The sequence below is a fragment of the Dermacentor albipictus genome, chromosome 7 (genome assembly GCF_038994185.2).
Source record: "Dermacentor albipictus isolate Rhodes 1998 colony chromosome 7, USDA_Dalb.pri_finalv2, whole genome shotgun sequence".
Classification (NCBI taxonomy): Eukaryota; Metazoa; Arthropoda; class Arachnida; order Ixodida; family Ixodidae; genus Dermacentor; species Dermacentor albipictus.
In genome coordinates, this window is record NC_091827.1 from 57,695,074 (window position 1) to 57,719,447 (window position 24,374).

The 24,374-nt window shown below is 44.3% G+C and overlaps 1 protein-coding gene across 1 annotated transcript; it reads right to left on the bottom strand.

Moving 5' to 3' along the window:
• Positions 1-2,134: 2,134 nt before the first annotated feature.
• On the bottom strand, positions 2,135-23,316 carry LOC135912651 (uncharacterized). Its single transcript, XM_065445136.2, has 4 exons — positions 22,787-23,316; positions 19,028-19,102; positions 7,304-8,114; positions 2,135-3,699 (listed from the first exon to the last, which is right to left on the bottom strand). The coding sequence occupies exons 1-4, from the start codon at positions 23,138-23,140 to the stop codon at positions 3,545-3,547; spliced, it is 1,395 nt and encodes a 464-aa protein (XP_065301208.2). The 5' UTR covers positions 23,141-23,316; the 3' UTR covers positions 2,135-3,544.
• Between the last annotated feature and the right edge of the window lie 1,058 nt (positions 23,317-24,374).

A 24,374-nucleotide genomic window follows, 5' to 3' on the forward strand; every position in this document is an offset into this window, starting at 1 on the left:
CATAAAATAAGCAGAATTTGGATTGGCTGGATACTTGAAACAAACGCTTCCGTGCAGTTGGTGGGTTATCGCTTTTAGGCAGCACCTGCTGATCTGTTGCAAAAGAAACTTTTCTGGAAGAGGGAATTTCGATAGGTGGCTTATGTTGAACGTTCTTGGTGCAGCCAGTAGCAGACGAGAAGCGTCATGCGGTTGAATCCGGCACACCAGCCGCTTTCAGTGAACTGCCGACATGTTTCCCTGATAGGCACAGGGCACTATGCACTTATTTGCATTTCCTCCAACGTGGCAATAGTACCAGCAGATGCGCAGTGTCAGAAGAAGGAGATGGGGCACAGTTGCACGAGATAGAACATGGGCATCTCTCTCTTTGGTTCTTCAATGCTTGAAAAGTGTGTGCAATTCGATGGAGTTTCCTCCTTGAGGGACTAATTCCGCAATAGGATTCCCCATCAATGGCTCTGGAGAAGCTTCACTCCCTTTTGCAGTGCTATCAAAAGCAGAAATTGACTTTGCACGAGCACCAGCACCCACTCAGCAAGAACGGAGACGTCATCAAGGGGCAAGACACCCCCCCCCTGCTGCCAGAACCATGCACATATTTGCATGGAAGGCACCGCAGAAACAGCTGGCAGAGGAAGGAGTCATCTGTCTTCCAACACATGCTCTCCCAAAAGCTGACGCACACCGTATAGCAACTACGATGGCTTGCGGCCGAGCTCACGTTTCAGCATGTCGTATGGCTGCTCAGTTGGAGGGGCAAGGATAATGTTGCATACCTCAGGTGCTTCACTTGGTATTAGAGCCACAATAACGTCATGAAAGTTAGTTTCTTGGGACACAATTCTCATGGTAGAAAATTGCCATTCCATTTGCATGAAAGCAAAGAGCAGGGTCTGCAGGTTGTAAACATGGGAGCTTCAGAGTAGCAGCTGACAAGGCAGGATACTGTGGGTCTCCTTGGGGTCTCTCAGTCTGGGTAGCATCAGTGGTCACCATTTCGCTTACCGTTGCTGTTTTTATGATTAACTGGCTAGCTGTCTAGAAAATTTTAAGGCTGTAGCACTTGCTTTTCAAAACTCTGGGTCATCAACTATGTAGAGGATAATTATGGTCATATTGAACTGCTTAACTATTATAATAGGTATACATCATAGCATGACAGAAGCCCCACAAGCGCGTCTGTTCCCTTCCGAAGCTTCTGGTCTGCGCTCTGCGTAACTTGATCCAATGTTTATTTTACCCGCTCCCTCCGGCAGCTTACCAGGGCCCTTCATGGTTGTCAGATGCCAGAGGCAAAATCGAAACTTCCTAAACTGAAACTGTGTGCTCCCACAATGCTAATCGGATCGAATTGGCTTGCACAAACATAATCTTGTGATCAGGTACAAAATTGAATCTGCTAGGCGTAGCCAATATAGTTAATTATTTTCAAAAATGCAATGATGCTTGATGGCTTTCATGGTTTTGAAAATGCCGCTTCCACATTCTAGGGTTCTCAAGAACCACTATGAACCCTGCATGAACTATGTTTTCTTTAAGGAACACATTACCAGACAACACTTAGTGATTAACAGCAAGTGGTTAGCAGATATGGCCTCCGAGATTGGTAGTGCATATAGTATGCTGAGATCTCGGAAACTATGTCTCCGTCCTGCATCTATAGTTTCCTACAAAATCTACTAGAGGGAACACGGGCACTAGTGTATGGGAGCTGCAAGTATAGTGATTTGGCCACAGACGGAATAATGGGCAGTACATTGCTTTGCCTAAACTTCATCCTTTTGGCTTCCAATAGCTTCATGGTTTTCAGATTGATTGCAATTTTTGCAAAAACATTCCGCTATAAATGCAGCAATGTGCAAAGGTTGCATGTGAGAGCAGCGACTAATTGGCTTCTTTTGTTAAGAAAGCTACGAGTGCTTCGAAATTTTGAATGATAAATCATAATAAATAACATTACCACTAATAATTGAAGCCTAGGCCGTAAAGATGAGACAGATCCGCCATACTTTCCTTGGTGGCTAAACGATCATAACGCCAGAGTTCCCTTTAGCACGCAGATAGCATCTGTAGCTGGCCAAAACACACGAGAAATGTGAGGGGCGCCAGGGAAGAGATTGAAGGCAATGTCTCCAGGAAGAAAACATTTATTGAACAAACATATCCATATTCAGACATCATCCACACACTCAGTGACTATGGTAAAATCCACATGCTCGTCAGTTGCTCTCTCTCTCTCTCTCTGAAGGACATGAAGGGTATGGAGCAACAAGCTAGCCTGACAGAACACCTGAAGTATTCAGTGGCATAACTGAGTGCTGCTTCAATAAGATGTGCATTTGTGAAATGTGCTTTATGCCAAACAACCGCATTGATTGTTTCAAAAGGAAAATAAAAAGCTGTATATTCCTCCTTTTACTTCGACAGGCGATTCCTTTCAGCTACGTATGTTACGATCATCAAACAATAAAAATGAAGCAGTTATTTTAGCGCTTGTAAAATGACAGTTAACGTGCATTTGATGGTTTACATGTATGCAAACTAAGCAAGGAGGATGAGCGCAATGTGGCAAAGCTGAAATGATATCCCAAAAGCTGAAAGGTGTGCAAGTTTTGAGAAAAAGGCTCAATTTACACAAACTTTGGTCAAAAAGCCTAAACCTTACATCTGCAGCTCTTAGCAGTATCTGCCACCAATACAGCGCTTTATTCTGATACAAGTATCAGGGCCAAACTGAGCAGGTATTCAACATGTCTACAGAAACCACACCACGTAAACTCTTCAGAGTCTTTTGCATAGAGCAGAATTGGTGGCCCATTTCGAAACACAGGCAATGGTTTTGCAGCTAATGATTGTGATCTGCTACGCTTAGGAGCACTTATCTGCAACTGGCAAAAATGACTATACAATCATTACAGACCGTGTTTGAAATCACAACAGAAAAAAGTATATGCTAGGGGTGACAAAGGTGAGTTTCACTATACCTGTGTTGTCGCAGTGTTGTCGCACTACGTTGAAAACTGCTCATGCTCCTGTCCGCAAAATGTCGCAACGCACTTAATCAATTTTGTGGGTTATGAAGGCCTGCATCAATCCCAAATAATACCGAGCCTTCAATCGTTGATCGCAATCAACATAATACACAACTTCCATCCCCTCCTCCCATTTCTCGGGAGACTTCCCACAGCCATGAAGCTGGGAAATAGGAACAGAGGTATCCCGCTGTTGCGCTGCGGCAACCTCGGAACGTCAACGACACGATCGGACAAGGGAACTCCTCCAAGGATAGCCTAATAGGAATGCTGAAGAATGTGGGATATTTTTTGTTTCAGAAATGAAGTGGAAAGTTCACAGTGAGGCTACTATAGCATCCATGCAATTAACTGCACTATCAGCATTTTCTTTTGAGCTGACCAACAATGCACGGACAAACAAATAAACAGTGAAAGTGACGCATGCAAACAGTAAGTGTTGCCAGGAGAATGATAGAGTAAAACGCACATCCTGGCAGGTTGCAAGCATGGGAACAGTGGTGACCATCTCAGAGCTTGTCTACATCCTCCTCGTCCTCCTCCTCGAACCTTCGTTTCCTGCGCACAATCTTGGGCAGCCGTGGAGAGCGCTCGAGCCATGGGTCTGTCTGCGTGGCCCTGTGTTTCAGCATCTTCAGGTCCCCGAGTTGCGCCACCTGAGTCCCTGCAGGTGTCATATGTGCAAGGAGGTCAAGTGACACATCAACCAACTAAAATCAGCAGAAAACTTAAAAGGAAGCTTTAGCTTGGGAGCTGCTACATGTAAATACATGGGAATGGAGAAACTGTTTTTCTCAGCAACCGCTGCACTACTTTTAGTGTGGTTCATTGCATTTAAAAGGAAAAGCTAAAAGCTAGTAATAGCAGGTAGTGGATTCTCAATTCACATATTCATGACTGAAATTTTGGAAAACTTCAGAACTTTTAAAAGCTAATGTGTCAAGTTTACACATTTGTAACTCTGCAACCACATATGTTGTCCCAATTCTGTAAACTGCCCGTAATGATACACATAAAGAAGAGAAAATAGATGTATTATACACTACTAAGATACACCACCGATTGTAAGTAGTGCTTTTGCAAAACCTTTGTAAACATTCGAACAATTTCACGTAAGCTGTTAATCATGTAACAAATTTGTCTGCTTCAACAGTTGCAGTTTACATAAATGAGATCACTCTTTTTGATGCACAGTTATGGATGTGTAAACTCCATGCTTGTACTTTTTGGGGGGAAATAACAAATTTTGTCCATTTTTATAAAAGTTTAGAGGCTCTAAATATAAATTCGGCTTCCTATAGTTGCAAGGATATAACTGTCTCTCCAAAATGAAATAAATTTCATTCAGATCGGTCAAGTGCTTGTCTCATAAAACACTTTTGTCGTGTATAACATGTATTCAAGTAGGGAAATCGGTAGTGGCCCCAAGCTAAAGTTTCCTCTGAACTGTTGAAAGACTAGGCAAGACTAAATGAGAAGGTGGATAAAGTTAACTTGTTTAAGCTTAATGTCCTGAAATTACAAAGTGAGTCATGACAGATGCCATAGCAAGGTACATTAGTACATTACCCTAAGCATGGCTCGTAATTTTATCAGCAGCGTGAATTGCAGCAGACACTTGCTTACTAATTAAACCTGCACGGTGTCGTACCCCCAAGGACATGCATGAAGATGGCGCATTCGATGGCTGCGGGCGGTCACGGTCACAATGTTGCTGTGATAAAGAGTGGCAGCAGCAGGAAGCCAGCGTGCTTTCCCCAAATGGATATTTCCTGCTTCTGATACCCTTTGTCATTTCATGGTGCCATACCTTTGAAACTTGGGGGTTCATGTGACCTCCAACACTGGGTGCGCCAGACAAAAGTATGCACCAAGGCACTAGCCAACTCAGTTCCAACTTCCCTGTCATCCTCGCAAGCTCGCCACTGCGCTTGCAACAGATCGCTTGACCTCCAATACTCGACACACGAGCCACGGATGTGCCGTCGCAACTGGGATAGCACAGTGGTGGCGATGGCATGAGTGCACCTATAATGTCTATACAGTTGCTGCCATAAGGTGAGTGCCCCAGGGAATCACTGCTAGCATGCAATCCTTAAAACATACCGACCTGTTTTGTCTAAGAGAACTGAAAATGTTACTTAGATGCTGTATTGAACAGGTAGCTTTATTCTAAGCTACAGTCAAACCACAAGAGTTAAAGCTTGGCTAATTCAGGATTCTGGTTATATTACAAACCTCAATATTTTGAATGGGGCACAATATCTACAGTGCATTTGAAGTGGCTTATTGATTCAAATAAGTCAAAGAACACTTTGGTTAGCAAACCTTTCTGGCTGCCCAGGGCGGAGAAACATGGCCAAATAAGTGTGTTGGCTTGGTACAACAAAAACCAACACCTGACAAATAAGTAAAAGTATCAAGCGTTGCTTTGGTTCTCAGTGCAGAATAAAAAATCCAATGAAATCTACAAAGCACAAACAATACTAGGGGAATGCAAACAAAAATAATCCAGATCCACTGCACTGCAAGAATTGATGTGATGCAAAGCATTTTGAAGGTAGCTGGCTATTCAGCATCATTTGTGGTCTCGTAAAGGGCTAGCAGCAAAGTGTCAAACCAAAGAAAAATGTGATGTGTAACTTAAGCCGAGAAGACAGCAGTGTGGATCAGAGAGCAAACGGGGATATCCGATATTGGAGATGACATAACAAGGAAGAAAACGGAGCTGGGCCGGCCATGTAATGAGTAGGGCAGATAAACGTGGACCATTTCGGTTACACAATGGGTGCTAAGGGAACGGAAGTGCAGTCAAGCAGAGCAGAAAATTAGGTCAGGTGATGAAATTAGGACATCTACAGGCACAAGTTAGAATCAGCTAGCACAAAACAGGGGTAATTCGGGATCACTAGGAGAGGCCTTTGTCTAGTGGGGGCAGTGGACATAAAAAAAGGCAGATGATGGAGATACTGAGTACGAGGAAAATAGTAGAAGCTCAGAGGAGTGTTCAAATAGCAAAATTTTGTCATCGCATCGAATATGAGGATGCAGCAGCAATCCAGGTGTTGAGATGATGACAACGTGGGCAGTGGCCATGTGGTTGTGTGCTGGGTCCTTTATATATTTTTTCATGTACACTCGTTCACTAGATGGGTGTTACAAAAGAAACATGAACTGCGATGCCATATGTAATTAGGTGTTGATGAACTGTATGTCTATGTCACGTAGTCTATCATAAAACAATGATGCCATTTGTCCTCGGGCACAATAACTTAGACCGATCATGAAGGCAATGTCACACAGCTCCCACATAGCTTTAGCTGCTACAGAGAAAAGAAAGGGGAATGAGGGCTGATAACAAAAGTGGTGAAGTCTAAGTGTTACAAGTCCCTAGCTGTTACAATGAGAGAGTTTGAGAAAGTGGCACAGAGGGCACCACCAAGCACCTCAGAGAGCTAGTTGGCTTTGGCATAGGAGTATGTGGGCGATCGTGGGCTAATGGCCTGAGCATCGGGCTGCTGTGCTGCAAAACAAGGGGTTCGATGATTGGTCACACATTCATTGAAGAGTTGAAGAGGCCCAAAACAAGGTCAGACGGGAACCTAACAATTTGTTTGAGCTACAGAACGGTGCAAGTGAAAAAGAAATTTACCGACAATTATTGCTTAAAACCACCACTTTGGCTGTAAAACCGACGGAAGACTGCTGGACACACTAACTACCAATTGTTAGCACACTATACTAACCAGCGCAGACATTGGTAGCGTATGTCAAATTACAATTTCTGATTTGGAGTGGAACATTTGCCCTGCAGGTGAGCAACTCTTTTTACAACACAGGCCAATACCTCCAAATCCACAACTGAAATGCAAACCAAGCTGCCAAAGCAAGCAGGCGAGACAGTGCACAGTACATGCTAGAACTGGTTCCTGAGTTATCCAGGGCTCTGTAGTTCGGATTCGTTTTGCCAAGTTGGTTGTCTCAGATGCTCCACAGAGCAATGTAGGCTTGGCAGCAGCAAATATTTTCTCGCCTGGAGAGGACACTTCCACTGAACTGGCATCATCAGGTGTAGTAAATTGAAACGTGGAGATACAGTGGCACTACTATTTCGGATCCGGAACTACACTGCACCAGAGGGGAATAATCGCAACAATGTGGTAAAAATACAAAGTAAAAAACAAAAGCTCAAACACGAGGGCAGTAGAAAGAAGCGACTTGTCCAGTTTGATATTGTGAAAGAAAATAAAAAAGTGAGTGATACGTACAGACAGTACGCTTTTCTGGCTCTACGGTCTGTGTCCAGACAGTGCGCGTCGGTAGGCTTGTGCACGTCGACTTGTCACACTTCGCTTTGGAGTCGCCGTTGATGCACTTTGGGCAGTGGACAACTTCCTCGGCGACGCACTCCTGCTGTGCCCTGGTGCTTGAGAACGACTGGACGTTGGAGATCACGATACCTGCATCGCCCGTCAGGACCCCGTTGCTGCTGGCCGCGAACGCTGTCGAGCCCGTAGCCACCGACGAAGAAGGTTCGCTGACATATCCTGGCGGCATCAAAACGACAGACGACGGGTTGCCAAGATCGTCTGCCTGGCAGCCCTGGTCGTGTGAGATGCCGTTCTCCACAATGCTGTAATCCGGGGGCTCCGTCTTAATGGTCACCGATGATGTGGACGGACGCATTGATGTTGACGGAAGCAACGTCGGTGTGATGCCATCTTCGGTCTTAATTTCATCCACCGGGATCTCTCCAAACTCCTGGATCTTGAAGGCACATGACGACGGCGCATCGTCCTGCAATGCTACGCCACAGCCAGAGCTGGGCGGGGGAGCTGCGATTTCGCCGCTGTCGTCGTCTTCGTCGTCGTCGGGGATCTCCTCTTTCACAACGTAGGAGCTGAGGAAGCCCAGGGAATGCCCACCCTCGCCATTTTGGGCAGAGTCATCGCCGTGAGTTTCCTGTGTTGAGGAGGAAGTCAAGCCTTCGGTTGACTCGTCTTCTAGCTCCCTCTTGATTCTATGAGCTGGGATGAGACCTGCGCCTGCATGGTCAACCTCCATGCTTGATTCATCATTCTGCATAAAGAGAGAGTGATAATTAAACACTACAACCTCACAATTAAAGCATTTTCGTACAAATATGTCTTGTAGCATGGTATGAACCATGCTAGTATAAGTGTGAAGCCCACCAACCTGGTGTGAACATTTCAACAGGAAGACACCTCTTCATTAAGGCAACAATAAAACAAAACAAAACAAAAAACTTTTCCTCTCTTCCTCCTCTACCCAAACAAAAAAACCACAGCTCTGTCGATCTGCTTTTCTATGGGGACCCTTCCAAGAATGTATACTACAGCCAAGCCCATTTATGATCCAACTTGCAACAAACAGTATGGTGCAAGAATGGTACAACAGCGTGCTTCAGATACACCGAACACATGTATCGATCTGCAACTTTATTGTCTTGAACATGCAAGCGATACCTTACTAGCCTGTAAGAGCACTACCTTAAAGGGACACTAAAGGCAAATACTAAGCCGACGTGGACTGCTAAAAACCATTACAGAAACGTTGCAACGCTTGTTGCGTGCCAAGAAAAGACTTACGAGAAAATTGCATCTGGAGGGTCCAAATACCTTTTTAGTTATTCAACTATCCCACCACCCAACTGGGGGAGTGGTGATGTTGCATACACTATCATTGCCCTTTGCTGCCGCCGATGAGTAAAACGGCGCGTGACTGACAGCAGGACGGTTTTTTGCCCACAATGCAAACACGCGGCCATCAAGAAACCGAGCCAAGACAGTGCGGTGGATTCGCCACTGCATCTGCTTTTTGGTCAAGTGGCGCGGAGACCGTTCGGGCATCCCGCGACATCACATGGAAGTTGAATTCTCTGCTACTTGCAGTTTGTGCGAGTTTCACGAGCCAGCAAAACATGGTGCAGCACTACGCGATAACGAAACTACTGAAACACAAAAGCATGGGTGGCGCAAGGTTGAGAAAAAAATAAAACCTTTCGGCCGCCTATGTCGTTGCCAGGGGCAATCTCAATGAGATCTTATTAAATAGAAGTGGACACGTAGCATTTTATTTCGTCTTATAAAGGAATATAGGGATGTTTTTGTAATGAGTGGTTGAGTACTAGCGACAGAATTCAACTGAGGAGTGTTTTCGTCACTGGGCAAGTTCTTGAAATGTTCCGGGGGGGGAGGTTCTAATCATGTCCTGCATTTACCTCAATTTCTCGAGGACTAATCAATCACTTAAGCTTGACTTAATATTTGCCTTTAGTGTCCCTTTATAAGTCGAGCTTTCTATGCCTAGCTCACAACATTTTCACAGCAATTTGTCAATTGGTATCTCATCGTATGTATACAGGCTGATCAATTTTAGGTTTTATGGAATCTTTAAACATAGCCTTTTGCAGATAACATAATTCTAGTCCTTGAGTTCGATTATTTAGAGAGGCAGACATTTCTTGCTTGTGAAATTGAAACACACATTGCGCTAATTAAACAAAAACCACTAATTTCATTTTAAATAATTTCCTTTATGGCACATATTGCAATTTACTAATTGTAGTCGATGAGTTTGTATGGTGTATCTACCTGGAATGAATTTCCACAATGATGCCAGTTTGGAGAACTTGCCCTAAAAATGCACCATTGCTCCACTGTTTTAACAGAATGTCCTTTAATACATTGAAGCACAAAAGTAACTGGAATACCCAAGTATTTCTTTCCACACTTTGGAACTGGTGTCATCCAGGAAGTTCACTTCAAGTGGATAAGTCTTGCAAGCTCACCGGCTACACTTTGTAAATCGCAATATGTGCCGTAAAGGCATTAATTAAGAAGTTAATTTGCAATTTTTTTTATTTGTTGAATATGTGTTTCGATTTCTCGTACTAATAATGTCTGCCTCTTCGAATAATCCAGCTCAAGGACAAGAATTATGCTATCTGTCATAGACGATTCTTAAGTAGTCTATAAAACTCAAACATGATAATCCTGTACATGTTAACAATGTATGTGCTGATACAAGCTCCAGCGAAATGGCCTATAAGGGTGGATCAAATGAAGACGGAACAGTGCTCAGAACATGGAATGAACCATGTTTATTTAAACATAATACCCATGGTTACACAGGCACTTGTCCCAATAGCTTCACCAAGTGCATCCCTTCATAATGATACTCAACCTTATTCAATTCAATGTCCAGAACTCCAAGTGTTCTGGTTTCATTTGACCCACCTAGATATGTAAGCGCACAATGGTGACCTTCAATGGAGTGCCTGCAACTGCGGCTCTGTTAATATCAAACAATGAATCATGACATAAAACATGTAATGTTGCCACATAGGTACATTTAATGCACACAGACCTCTTTGTACTTGGTATTCAACAGCTTATTTGAATTTTCTGATATTTGCCCTACTCCCGTTCTCGGGCACATGCATATGTGCTAATTCCTGGCCAATCCCCCTGAATATGTGCCACTATGACACAAGGAGCACAGAAGTCCTGAATGCACTTGCACATCTACATAGGGACACATGGGATACATTACAGCTGTGTAATTCTTCTCTCTGCCCATACACCTCTCATCACCAACTTTCCCTGGACAAATATCAAATATTGTTGTGGTCTTCGCGGCATCACTGCATCGTGTCACAGTGTGCGTCCACCTTCAACTGGCGGTTGCATTTTGGCATAGTGTGACAATGGTCTCGTTCGTAAACATAATCATTACGCTGAGGGTCTATTTGGTTTCAACCAAGTTTCTCTGCACCTTCTCACCTAGGCTCTCGATTCTCCGAGGCGCAGCTGCGCACCCTGCACGCCCATCCTTGATTGCGCAGAGTGCATGGTGAGGTCCCGCTGTGGTGCAATGCCCTGTTAAGCCTTGCAACAAGTGGGTGCAGCTTGGCGTGCCACAACCCGCACTGCCTGTACCTTTTCGTTTGTTGTGCTGTGCACCTTTTCTGAATCAAACACGCCTTAAAGGGCACTCCGAAACACTTTACAATGGTGTCACTATTAATCTCCTGCCGTAAAGTTCTCCTGCCGTAAAGTTCTTTCGAATCCTTTAAATATAAGTAAAGTGAAACGTAGTTATAACATCGATGAGCGCCTTTCTCCTCTCTCCTTTATTCTCCACTAGAGCACTGGATGCTACAAAGGGAAGATGGGAAGGGGGAAAAGTTTCAGTCAAAGTCTCACATGCATGCTTGCACAGAGCTGGTCAAGCACACTTAGACATAAGATCGATCTACACTCTCTGCTTGCAAGTCGGTGACCCACCCGTCCTCTATGAGCACTCCTAGTACAATGTTTAGCCCCTTCTAGCCAGCTTGCACGGATCAGCCACAAGCTGCTGGATCTGAGCAACTGGTCCCCCTCATCAGCCTGAACTTTAATGGCGACCTCTCCATTATCTCTTGTGAGCAGGCCTTCATGAAGAAAATGCATTCTTTCTTAAAGCTCACCATAGCAATCAAGAAGGTATGGTGATCTTTGAAAGCTCAGTTTTGGCGGCAAAGCCAATGTCGAAGGCAGCTATAGGAATCATGTTCTCAGAGTTGTGAAGGTCAATCCTGAGTAATTTGGACAGTCGTCAGCAGTGCTTAACGTTTCTTTTGTGACAATTCGCACCAGGAGCAAGTGCAATAGGTCTTCTAGTGCAGACGCAAGAAAAGGAACCATTGGTTTCTCTGACTGGAATTCAGTCAGCAATGGTTGTAATTCTTCTGCAATGGAGAGCATAAAAGTCAGTTTAATTGGCAGCCTCTGGTGAGCCACCGCCTTCTCAATGTTGGTATAAATGCAGCCTGTTGGTCTTTCTTTTCCTCTCTCTCTCTCTCTTTGAGCACTAAGCATATGTTACCAAGATCGAGAGAACTTGAAGTGCCCTCGCAATAACCATGGTATTCTCTAGCCACTTCACTGAGCGTTGTAACGTCGGTGGAAAGAGACTGCTTCCCGTGTGGCTGATGTACTCGGCTCGACATGCAGGCACATTCTTGAATAGGTTGTATATGCTTCAAAAGAACACCCCAATGCCCCATTGTGTCCTGTTTTAAATGCACTGTTCACACGTAATCCACAGCTCTTTATGTCCAGAATATTTCGACTCCCATCAGATCAACAAGCTCCTCCTTCGGGGACCTCAACAACTTCAAGTTAGCATTGGAGCTGTTCATTGATATTTGCAGGATATTTGCCTGCTCAATGTTCTCAGCAGCTTTTATGAAAGAAGCTGCTAAATAAATCCTCTATGCAAGTACAGCCTAAAAAGCATGACATCAGGTAGCAGATTTTCCCACTGGCATCAGCTGTGTCCCGGAACCTGACTAATACAGCCATTTGCTCTTTTTGCATAATTTTGTTCAGAGGACATGTCAAAAGCCACGACTGTGTGTGACACACCATCAAGCTTCAACAGCAGCCTGTTTCGAAAGTACGGGGGAAATATTGTGACAAATTATATAGCAGACTTTGTCCTTTCAAAGTTGAAATTTCTTTGCAATGTTGCACATGGGAAACACAAGGGGGGAAAAGCACGGCAGACACTGCTGCTGAATGAAATGATTCACGTATTGCTTCAGCACTCAGGCACCAAATAATTTCACCTATTGTGATACATATTTTTTTTTCAGCACAAAACTGCTTACAGAATATGTCCAACGCGACGGTCAGAGGCTTTGCAGGAGTGCTTTTGTTGCTCGTGCTAGGTACTCCAAGGGCATGATCAGTAGTAGCACTCACAGAACAAACAAATGGTAAGTTGAGCCCAGCACTAAAATATGCGCAAAGGTTCATTTGGGAAGCCCTCTGCGATGAGCTCATAGTGAATCGTGTTTCTTGCTTGCAGCATGGCTGGCAACTGCTGTGTTGCACATGTTGCTGAGTGAAAAAGTCTTGTGGCATACTTTGCACTCAGCCATAGTGGTGTCGTCTGGCACTGCCCTGATCCATGACGACTACTCCGAAGCGTCTGGACTCACCCAATCAAGGCTAAATGAGCACTTGCAGGCGGCATGGCGGCTCGAATGGTAATATGGTGGCCACCCAGTGCAGATCGGATTGAACCTGGATTGCTGGCTTGGCTGTATTTCACCTTTTTTCATTCTTTCTTTTTTTTTTAGTGGGCGGTCAAAAACTATATTTGGCTAGGTTCCCATAGGCATAATGAAAAGAAAATAGTGTCTCTTTTTCTTTTTGCCCAGGGCTTGTGCCCATGAGTGTCATAGCGGTGTTAGTCTGGTCCCTCATTCATTATCTGATACAAACGCACCAACACTGGCCTAACCGGAATGCTTTCAAGCCAAGCTAACACATGTAAACATTTTATCAGCATTCGTTGCATTGCGTTATCGTTGCATTTGCTGTATGGTGTCTTGAAACAATAGTTGTTCATACGCTTTTGCTCTGCCGTTCACTGTGGGTGAAGTGAAGAAGCGACTTTATTAGCTTTGATCTACAGTTAAGATTGCTTCCACCAAATTTCGCAGACTTCCATCTGTCGGTTTCCGCGATCTGGCCAGGTTTTTGACAAGTTCCCTGACAATTCTAAGTTTTGTAAGTTTTCCCATTTGGTAGACGCCCTGTGCTCAAGTATCTTACAAGAGGTTGAAGTTAAAGCAATAGGCCTATAGTTTGATAAAAGCTTTCTGTAACCTGATTTACTAGGAGTGTTTTTGCTCTTTTCCAGGAAGAAGGAACAACACCACTATTCGGGGACTTCTGAAATATAACAAATTGATACCTAGATGTCCATAGCGCAAGTCGTACAAGAAAAGAAATGTGAATTCCATCACGCCCAGGAGGTCTCGTAGCACCTAAATTCAGTACCAGGCTCAAAACAACTTTTAAGCTAATGATGGTATCAATTACAATATAATTTCTAGTCGTAAATGTTGTAACACTAGAATCATCCGAAGCGAAGACAGACAAAGCAAGTATTAAATACTTCTGAAACCTCCAATGGATCATTACTAACACTGTTCTTGATTTCGAAAGATCTGGTTACTATTAAGGAGCTTAGGTAGCGGAGATGGCTTTTTGTTGTTCTTCTTTTGCCTGTGAAAACAAGATACATGCTTGAGAATTGTTGGAGGGCTTAAAGGGGCCTTGAACCCCTTTTTATTGAAGAAGATAAATGCATCTGAAGTTAAAACACGCTATTTCAGAAATAGTTTGCTGCAAAGAAGTACTTCAATGCATTTAGTAGAAGCAGAGTTATTGGGAACAAAACATCCTCTTCCCTGTACTCCCATTCCTTTTTCAATGCCTTGCACTGCGAAGGCTACGGCGGAGTGGGGTATGCCCACAACTGTCCACCTTCTAAATGTTACTATAGTGTACAGTTAAAGTTTGCTTTTGGATGTTAACATAGATGCCACTACTTTCAATTTTGGTGTTTACAATGTGCCAAACATAAGCCAAACGTGGTTGTCCTCAGTGAGCTGCAGTGCGCTTAGCCAGTGAACTCGTGACAGCACACCACGGCAGCTGCGGTATCTACGCTACGTAGAAGACTACAGCTACATACAACTGTAGTGCGCATGCGCAGCATTTGCTTTGTGCATGACGGGGCTTGAGCACGTGCTCGCGTGTATATGCTAACGGACTGGCTTTGTCCTTCACCAGCTTGACTGACACAAACTAGCTTTAAGCAATGTACCCTAGCTGTGTGATAGGGTTAACAAGCCCTTCTAGTTCACTCAAGATAGAGGTACGCAGAAAGATACAGACTTCACCAACAGCAGCCTAAATAAGGTTGTCGCTACAGCTGACGCTGTGATGAGTGGACTAGCCTTCGTCAGGACAAAGACGAGCTCCATTGCCAAAAAGTTGCCTCCAGAGACATCCCTTTAGACTGTTGATAACTTCTAGTTTGCTATGGCACAGCCACAGTGCTCTCCAAAATTATGCATATATTGACTCCAGTTGAAATTGTTTCCGGGTCCCACTTTCCTCAAGCCACCCACGAAGCCCCTCTGCAATTCCTTGAATGACTGATGATAAAGCTTACATTATCAAACACAGAACCAAGCTTTGCAGAAGTGGCAACATCAGATTACATGAAATGTGATTGCACTGCAACTTCTAGCACCCAATTTTGGTGCCTTATACTGTCACAAGTGCACGATACACATTTAGGCAACCGCCATACAGGCAGCCTGCAGCAAACATGAAGGTTGTGTAAGGTAATACCTTGTTTCCCACAACAGCCTATTGACAAATGCTTATGCAGATACGTTGAGAGCATTGATAACGCATGACTACTGCTATTTTTTGAAGTTTGAACATTCTCAACACCCTCTGGTTCTATCATATAGCAGTGACACAAGTCCTTTGAGTTCACAGTGGTGTTTGACTGCTAGGTTAGCAGGCAATGCAGTCATAGTGGCAGTGCAAAAAATGACACCGGCCAAAATTAGGAAAACCACAAGGGACAAGAACAAAGGACCAGAAAAATAGGTTTACGAGGAACACTTTTGTCAGTTTAAAAGTGGTAAAAAAAATTTCAAATTACATTCTAGGTCTTACTACAATATGATTATGAACGAGAAGTAAGAGGGTTAACCGAGGGGCCCAAAATTTATTAATGATATAAGAAGCCAGCAATGACATTAAGGACAACGCAAAGGAATTACTTGTACTTAAAATTGAATTAAAGAAATTATAAATTAATGGAAATGAAAGTGGATGAAAAAAAACAACTTGCTGAAGGTAGGGAACGATCCCCTGTTTTCGCATTAAGCGTGCGATGCTTGATTATGAGGCACACTGTAGTGGGGGACTCCAGATTAATTTTGACCACGTAAAGTTCTTCAACATGGATCTAAATAAAAGCGCACAAGTGTATCTGCATTCTCCCTTCGCCCCTAGAAAAGCCCAGCAGTGCAACATCATAGCAAATGGGCTACTGTGTTGGGTAGTTTTAAAAGCAGTGCAACATGAGGGCACCAACTGGCCTTCCTTCCCTTTTTTTCCCCTCTTTCTAGGCTTCATTTCTCTTCGTTGCATTTATCGTCCTTTTGTCCCTGTTACCTCCATATTTTTTCCAACTTGTTAACCGTTGCCATTTTCCTTGCTTTGAAACAAGGGTTTCCAAAAAGATCTGTATTGTTTCTGGGGTAAAGTGTAGTAGATTTAGCAAGTATGCATGGCACTTCTGGATAACAGTTAGTTACTTGACATTGCTGCTTTATATTGAAATCTGCAATCCATTGCTTGTGCACTGGTAGCGTTTTGTTTTTATCAGCTAGTGCCCACTTCCACATTTCTTTTTTTTTTTGCATGGCGATAGTATCCAAGATGGATACAAATTGCACCAAAGATTACTCTCACATTTGTTGCTTTCTATGTTTGCATTATACTTAATAACTTTTCATTCTTTAAGTGTCAAAGATGGATACATGTTACCTAAAGATTGCCTCTCTCTCTCTTGCCGATTTCAAATGTGTGTGTTATGTTTAGCCATGTAGGAAATGCACAAGATCCCAATTCACATCAAGCCTCACATATCTTACCTTGCTTTCAACCGCTTCAGTACAGCTTCGCGCTACACGGATCATATGCACAGTGGATGGCCATCAAGTTTTAGATATGTATCATACATATCTGAGCATACAATGCTCATCAACATTCTTCCCTCAACAGACCTCAAAAATTGCCTTCATCCTTGTGACGCCAACAGCTCACTAAAGACAACATTGCCGCTCGTGTGTCATCAGCTAATGCTAATACAGTAAAAGCTCGTTAGCTCACCACACAGTAATTCAAACTTTTTTGATATTTCGGACCAGTTGCCGCAGTTCAGTCAACAGTGCATAGAAGTCTATGTTTATTACAACTTATTAATTCACTCAAAAATTGTACACCATTACTGAAAGCTTTCACGGCTGAAGGATAGGTGGCATTCCCGTTGTTCCGGCACGGTGGTCAAAGAGAATAGCCTATCACCATCAACACCATCACTTCATGTCCAGCCATCTCGCATGTTGGTGGCGGTAATAGTGCTACTGTATTGTTGTGTCTGCATCAAAGCTGCGAGATTTCCTCATGGGGAAAGTACTGCACGAAGACTGTGATGGAGAAGGTAGAGTTTCAGTAAGAAGTGAATGAAGGGAAAAACCCGCAAGATTGAAATCACGAAGAATCACGGCATACTGCTGAGCACACTGTCTACCTACATCAGCAACAGGAAGAGCATCGAAAATGCGTATGAAGCCAAAGATATTGTCAGCAGCCAAAAAAGGCTGCGAACAGCTAAGTTCCTTGAACTTGAGAGTGATGTGGTTAAGTGGGACAAAAAAATGAAAGCCTGAACTTTGCTTTGAGAAGACCCTTGACAAAGGTGGCCAACTTCGCCCAGCGCTTGGACGCCTGAGACTTCATCGCCTCCAAAAGCATCAGGTTCCATCGCTTCAGGGAAGGGCATCACCTTGTATTCTGCACAATATCTGGTGAGGCAAAAGAAGCGCACACCAACGTACGTGCGACACAGAGAAGTGGCACCGTGCTGCAGTTCCTGGACACCTACTCTTCAAAAGATATCTTTAATGCTGACAAGACAGCATTGTCTTTCAAACTTCAGCCAGATAAGAACATCACTTACAAAGGGGACATCTGTGTCGGTGGAAAGCACAGCAAAGAGCATGTCTCCATGTTGACCGGGACGAAAGAAGTACCGCTCTTTGCGATTGGGAAAGCGCGCAAACCCCAGTGCTTTGAAAATATTCAGACGTTGCCGACAGAATACGCCAGCAACGCAAAAGTGTGAATGATGGAAACGTTGCAAGTCGCTACTCAGGTTCGACAGAAGAATGGAACTCCGCAGCAGACAAGCTCTTCTCATGGTCGAAAATTGCTCAGCACACAAGGTCAAAGTTGAGCAGAGAGCCACAAGACTGGTTTTCCTCCAACACAACTGCAGCCGTACAGCCGATGGATCATGGCGTTATCTGAAACATTAAATGTTTCTACAGATGCCACATGCTTGTAAGAATGGTTTTGTGAGCAGGCAGCAAAAATAACTACATAGTTACGCTACTCACTGCTATGTTGATGCGGGCTTGTGATCAATTTACGGCTGGTACAATTATGAACTGTTTCTGCCACTGTGGTTCTGCAGCTGGAACTGTACAAGGAAGAGCCGACAACGGGGCTGAGGAGCTCGTGCCTGCAGTGATGCATACCGTAATTCACCATGTCACTTTTAGTGATCATGCCGAAGTCGACAGTGGTGCATCGATGTGCAGTGCCTTAATGGATGAAGACATCTCTAAAGTAGGAGGCAGGCAGACAGTCATCGAAGAGATGGGAGGTGAAGACTATGACGAGAGAAGGAGGAGGTGGTGCCTGTGCATGGACGACTGTAAGACGACCATAAGACTGTAGGACGACTGTGTTGCAATTCCGCAATGGAGCAGAATGCAGCAACTATGGCCTTCACAGAAAAAAAAGAAAAGCAGCAAGTGATCACTGATTTCTTGTGCTAATAAATGTTTTTCATGCCCTCTGGGTCCCAAACGCCTCTATATCTTGCTCACTTTCACAAGTTCAAATTTTGTGTAATTCGAACTGGCTTCACAATTTGAATTAAATTAACTTTGAATTACCGAGCTTTTACTGTACACCGTTATGTAAGACAAGTTTTGCATCACTTTGATTCCAAAATTGTTTTGTATCTTCATATTTTTCGTAACCAATTAAAATATTAATTCTGAGTTGCCACCACTGCCATTGCTGCCAGAAAGCAGCTGGCGGTATTACATAAATAAATTAAACAAATACGATACTCGGAGCGCAACAGGGTCCACCCACAAATAGTTCTGTGCATTCATGCACTTGTTGGACCTGCATCACTTTTGCAGCACCACTACAGCAACCCTCCGGGTTCAGTAGAGTTTGGATCGAAGACCACAGGGTCAAACGACAGCAATCTAAGCAAGCATGTCTTGTTAGGTGGCTTACCTCAAATGCAGCAGGGCTGTCAAAGTGCTCACTGTCTTCCATATCAGAGGATGGCTGTGCTGCTTGGTCATAGTCCTGTGACAAGAAAAAAAAAAATGTGTTTAAGGACGTAACTTTTCACTACATCACAAAGAAACGTGACATTTCAGCAATCGGTCTCTGGCCTCGCGCTGCAAATAAGATTGATTGTTCGCGGCTGCGTTGGAATAGGCAAGCATGCTGGTAGTGCATTTCCATTGCTATCTGGATTGTTCTCGTGTTTGCACAAACCAGCACCTTCCTTCGAGAATGAACAGCCAACCTCAAAACTTACAGCCCACGGGATATCAGTAAACGTTCAACTTCCAAGCAGCCTGCAATAGTAGTCAGTAAAACCGAACATCCCAATGCTGTCCATCTGTACTGGTCGAGGCTGTAAATGCGACTACCAGGCTGCGGTGCGAGGCTGTGCAGATATTCAGCTTTTTCTCAAATTTCGTGTCCCATAAAATTTTGTGGTTGGCTGTACTTGTTTTCCCTGAATAAACTTCATTTAGAGAGGCACTTTTTTCTTGTCCACTCGTTTCTTCACATGGTTGAGTGTCCTTTCCACTATAACAAGTTTCAGGATGCCATTCTTTCACATCTATCACAAACACCAACCTTGCAATACAGTATACAATGTTTGTAGCCCTACGTTGATGTGGGATTGGCCGGCCTAGTTGGTAATACATAACAAAATGTAAACAGCAGTCGAGGTTCACTGAATGATTCGTTCGTGGGCTTCGAACATCCCTAAGCTACACTGAGGCCATGAAAGATACCGTGGTGGAAGGCTCGGGATTAATTCTAAGCAACTAGGATTCCTTTAGCCGCTTCCGTGCCACACTATTATCCAGAATTTCGACCAAGGATGACAAAATTATTTTGAAACACCTCACTTGACAAGATGTTTTGCCTCCTCAGAAAGATTAAATTCGCATCTGCTTGCGCTGTCCCATGGTTATGTGTGCAATCAACCAAAAGCATGATAAGCACTGAAACAAAAATTGCACCGCTAGAAAATGCAATGTACCACTAACAAGCTGAAGCTTGTTTTCGGCATCTATTACCAAAAATGCCACTTTTGAGCACCTGTTATTTCTTACAACTACTTGAAATCCCTGTCATATTTTATTTCAACCTCATTACACACAAACCACGATGGCTAGTGGCCAGATTTCTTTAGACCTCCCCATAATCGGAGCCACTGGCAAGAGCAAAAATGTCACCTTCAAAGCTAGTATTGCTCGACATGACTTCCTAACCCCTTCCAAGCCCAGTACAGTTGACACTCGACTTAACAAAGTGATGACCACGCTCAATTTATTTCGTGAAATATGGCAGTTTGTAAAATCGAGAAAGAAATTTTTTGGTCCTTCGAAATATAAAATTGTAACGTAGTGACATGTGAAATCTACTGCGGCATCATATTTTCCGCTAAGTAATCCAGCCATCTGTTGCACAAACCATGAACGAAAGCAACCACCTTCCTACGGAGGCCAGTGTTTAGTACGCAGTTTTGTGCATGAGCGCAGCACATAGCCTCGTCAAAATAAAGCTAGGGCTGCGACTAGGGTGCCTAGATGCTTTAACATCACTTTAGAGCAGATGCTCGAAGAAAAACTCATCTGTGTCAAAATTAGAAAGAAATCACCACTTTCTTTACTCAACTATTTCAAGAAAAACTTCATTAAATCGAGTTCGGCCAAGTTAGTTTTGTTAATTCTGGTTGATGACAACACTGAACCCTATAGGCACCTGCCGGGGAATGGAAATTTCTTTGTTAAATCTGGAACTTCGTAAAATCAGATTTCGCTGTCAAGTTTTTACTGCATATTCCAATTTCTGACCAAAAATAGCCAAATTACTTTAGATAGCCCATACTACCAGCAACTTGTCCCCGGTACGGAAGGGGTTAATAGACATTCTGAATGTCTCTCAATTCAAGAAATCCGAGCAAACAGTTTCACACGATGATGGAGACATGATGTGATCAACAGTCATCGAACAAGTTTACAAACTGGAGCCAATTGACAAAGTGGTAACTGCACTAACACATGAGGATGCAAACAGCTATTCGACAAGTGCACTATCATATTGTACACAAAGCCAAGTGCCAGTGAACACAGGAGATAGTAGAAGTTGGAATAATTCAGTGCCTGCGAGATCAGCGAGCAGCATGGCATCCATCCACCTTCTTCGAAAGAAACTAGGGTTCCCGAACCTTAACCCTTCACATGTCATGCCATAAAGAGGCAGCGGACATGCTGTGCTGGTCCCTCATTCCACTCCCATTCTCCCTCTCTTTTTGTCGATGTATATAATCGTACTGTTTTTATATAAAGTTTGCTAGTGAAAGACAAGTCCCCTTGTTGAAATAAATCTTACCTGACACCTTCCTTTTGTAACCACTGTTGATTACACCAAGAAGTATGATATAAACATGTTTTTCTTAACTGAAAAAAAAAGGAAAACCTGAAGTTAATGTTTTATGTTTATGACAATTATGTGAATGCAAAATTTTGAATACTGATTTGGCATAGACTGGTTCGCCAAGATTTGGTGACCCAAAAAGGGACTCCACTGCAGAAAAAAAAAATTCATGACTGAAAAAAGGTTGCAGGCACAGATGACCACGTATGCATGATTGAGTATGAGCGGATGCATGAGCAGGGAAACACGCGGCAATGCTCCCTGAACGGCTGCTGTGCCGCAGAAGACACACACAAAAGAAATGAGCGAAGCGAGAACAGGGTAAAAGCGGGAGCCAACGTTTCGACAAGTGGACGTCTCTTTTTCAAGTGACAAAGCAAATGTCGCTTTCGAAAACGGCCGACGAGCGCTCAAACCCGCATAAGTTGAGCTGAGCTGCAGGTATAAACACCGCGTGGGCTTTGTGCCGGCGTCGGAGCGAACGGTGTGTTGTTTCCCCCTGTATCGGGGTTTGCTTGTGCCCACAGGTTTCAAAGGCATTTGCACCCCTGAAGAAACCAGAGTGTCGTGCAGGGGCACGTCCGTGTCCATTTGGATAGGCGGTGGGTACCCGGCGGCCACGTGGTTTTGAAAACACGGCCTGCCGCAGCCCAGGCGGACACTCAAAGACGAGGCCACGGCTGCGGTAAACTCGCTGAAGTGAGACACAATGAGGACAATATCGGTCAATAATTGACAACCAGATTAACGCAATACAAACATTCAAGGGATTTCACCTCCCGCTCCTAATCGCTTCGCACAGTTCTGTTGATAGACGATTTGCGAGGCGGAATTTCCACTTTCCCCTGGAGCAAACAAAGCAGTTTTCAAAGCAAAGCACTCGTCTGGAGCTGATAAACATTATGTTCACTTTCAATTTTATATTGCCGATCACACGCTCAACCCTGACAATTTCGCTAAGCAAAAAGCAAGACGGCTTATTCATTTTGGCTTAACACATGCCCAATTTCATCACGCGGAAAATCCCCCCCCCTCCCACTTCCTTTTGCTTGTTCTTTTTTTTGTTTTGATGACACAGTGTGAAGACAGTGTCAATTACTGAACCCATCGGTAATGCAGGCTAAACAGTAAAGATAAGCATTCAAAACATTTGCGCAACGCTTCCGCATTTCGAACGGGGGAAAGACAGCCGTCATTTCTCCCTCCCTCGTCCGACATGAAGGGACGCGCAAAACAAGGGCGAACACAATCGCGCCGTGCTTCGTAAACGCCGCGTTCTCGGCTTCGTGGTGAGCGACAACTTACGTCAACGGGTTCCTGTTTAATCCTGATCGCCGGTCCGACCCCAGCCGGCTGCCCTGCCCGCGACGCGCTCGGTTGCGGTAGGTCGCTCGTAATCGTGACCGCAACAGGCACGGGCGGGAAGATGGTCGGCACGATGTCGCCGCTGACGTTGACTCCATCCTCGAAATGCAACGAGCACACGCACAGTCTCTCGCCCACGTCTCTCAGCGAGACTTTGGGTATCACGGCGAGCCATGCCTTGCACTGGATGTCATCCGCATTGCACACGTACAGCAGGTGAGCCGGATCGCTCAGACCGAACTCGTTGGGGCAACCCCTGATGTTGCAGGTTATCGCCGGCGTATCCTGCTCCATTGGAGGGTGTATTTACGGAATCGCTCGGCGGCGGCGACAAGGAAAAGCGACCCTTTACAAGTTGTTAGAAATAACAAGGGAAACCTACGGGGTGCGCAGTAAAACACAAGAGACGCTGCAAGCCAACCCTACGGCTGCAACAAAGCCGCCATGAAACAGGCAGTCAGGAACGTCGCTGTGGAAATTTCTTGCTTCTCAAAGCACGTGTATAAAGAGGGCGCTGTCGACATTATAAAAATATTTGCTCAAAAACCACACTCTAAAATACGTCAACTCCATTCACAGTGTATTTTGTCTCCACTTTAATTTGTCTTGTTCCCATTTCTTTTATATAAAACTTTACTGTTGCTGCTTTTTTGTTTAGAACGGTGTTACCACGCGCGTACACGAGACGTTCATTTGAGGGATTGTCAGCCGTTTGTGCGCAGGCGCGAGAGAGAAAATCTGGGGGTTTTGTTTTTTGAATATATGACTCTGCCTAGGCACTACGGACGAGGTTTCCTAGCGTGTGTTGTAGGCGTTTGTCCCTAGGCGTGTCGGCATTGCGGAGTGAGGTCAGTTTGTTTATGCTCGCTCGCTAGCTGCCAGCGTGGTAAAATAGCTGCAGCGGACACTGACGCCTGATTTGGCGACCGCTGTGTCGAATAGACTGTTTCGCCCCTGCGGCGCTCGTGCAAAGTCAGTCGTGGTAGATCATAGCTTTCTCGCGCCTTGCGGCAATGTACATTGTAAACATATTTCTGTAGGAGCAGTGGCGACCACAATAGAGCCCGGGCCGCATATATTGAAGATCTAGAAGGCCGAGCGCCTTAGCAACCGCGGTTGAACGCAAGCGGCTGAAAGGCCGCTGGCGCCTAGGGACAAACGCCTAGAACACGCGCTTTAGTGCCTAGGCAGAGTCATATATTCTAGGAGCATAAGCCCCCAGATTTTTCTCCCGCGCCCGCTCTTATTTACTCGCGCCTGCGCGCAAACGCGGCATGCCTTTCCTGCTTCATTATTGTCCTTATGATAGTGCGCCGTATAAAGCTGCTTAGTTGAGCTCACGTATACAGTTGGGAACGGCATTTCATTTACGTATGCAATATAAGATAAACGTATTATGTATTTCTCAAAAATCACTCGAGAAAAATTTATTTCGTTTACACGCTAAGAAAAAAAGCCGAAGGCCGCAGCTACCTTCTCTCTTTTTATTTTTTATTCTTTTAATTAAACAAATTCTGGCGTTTTACGT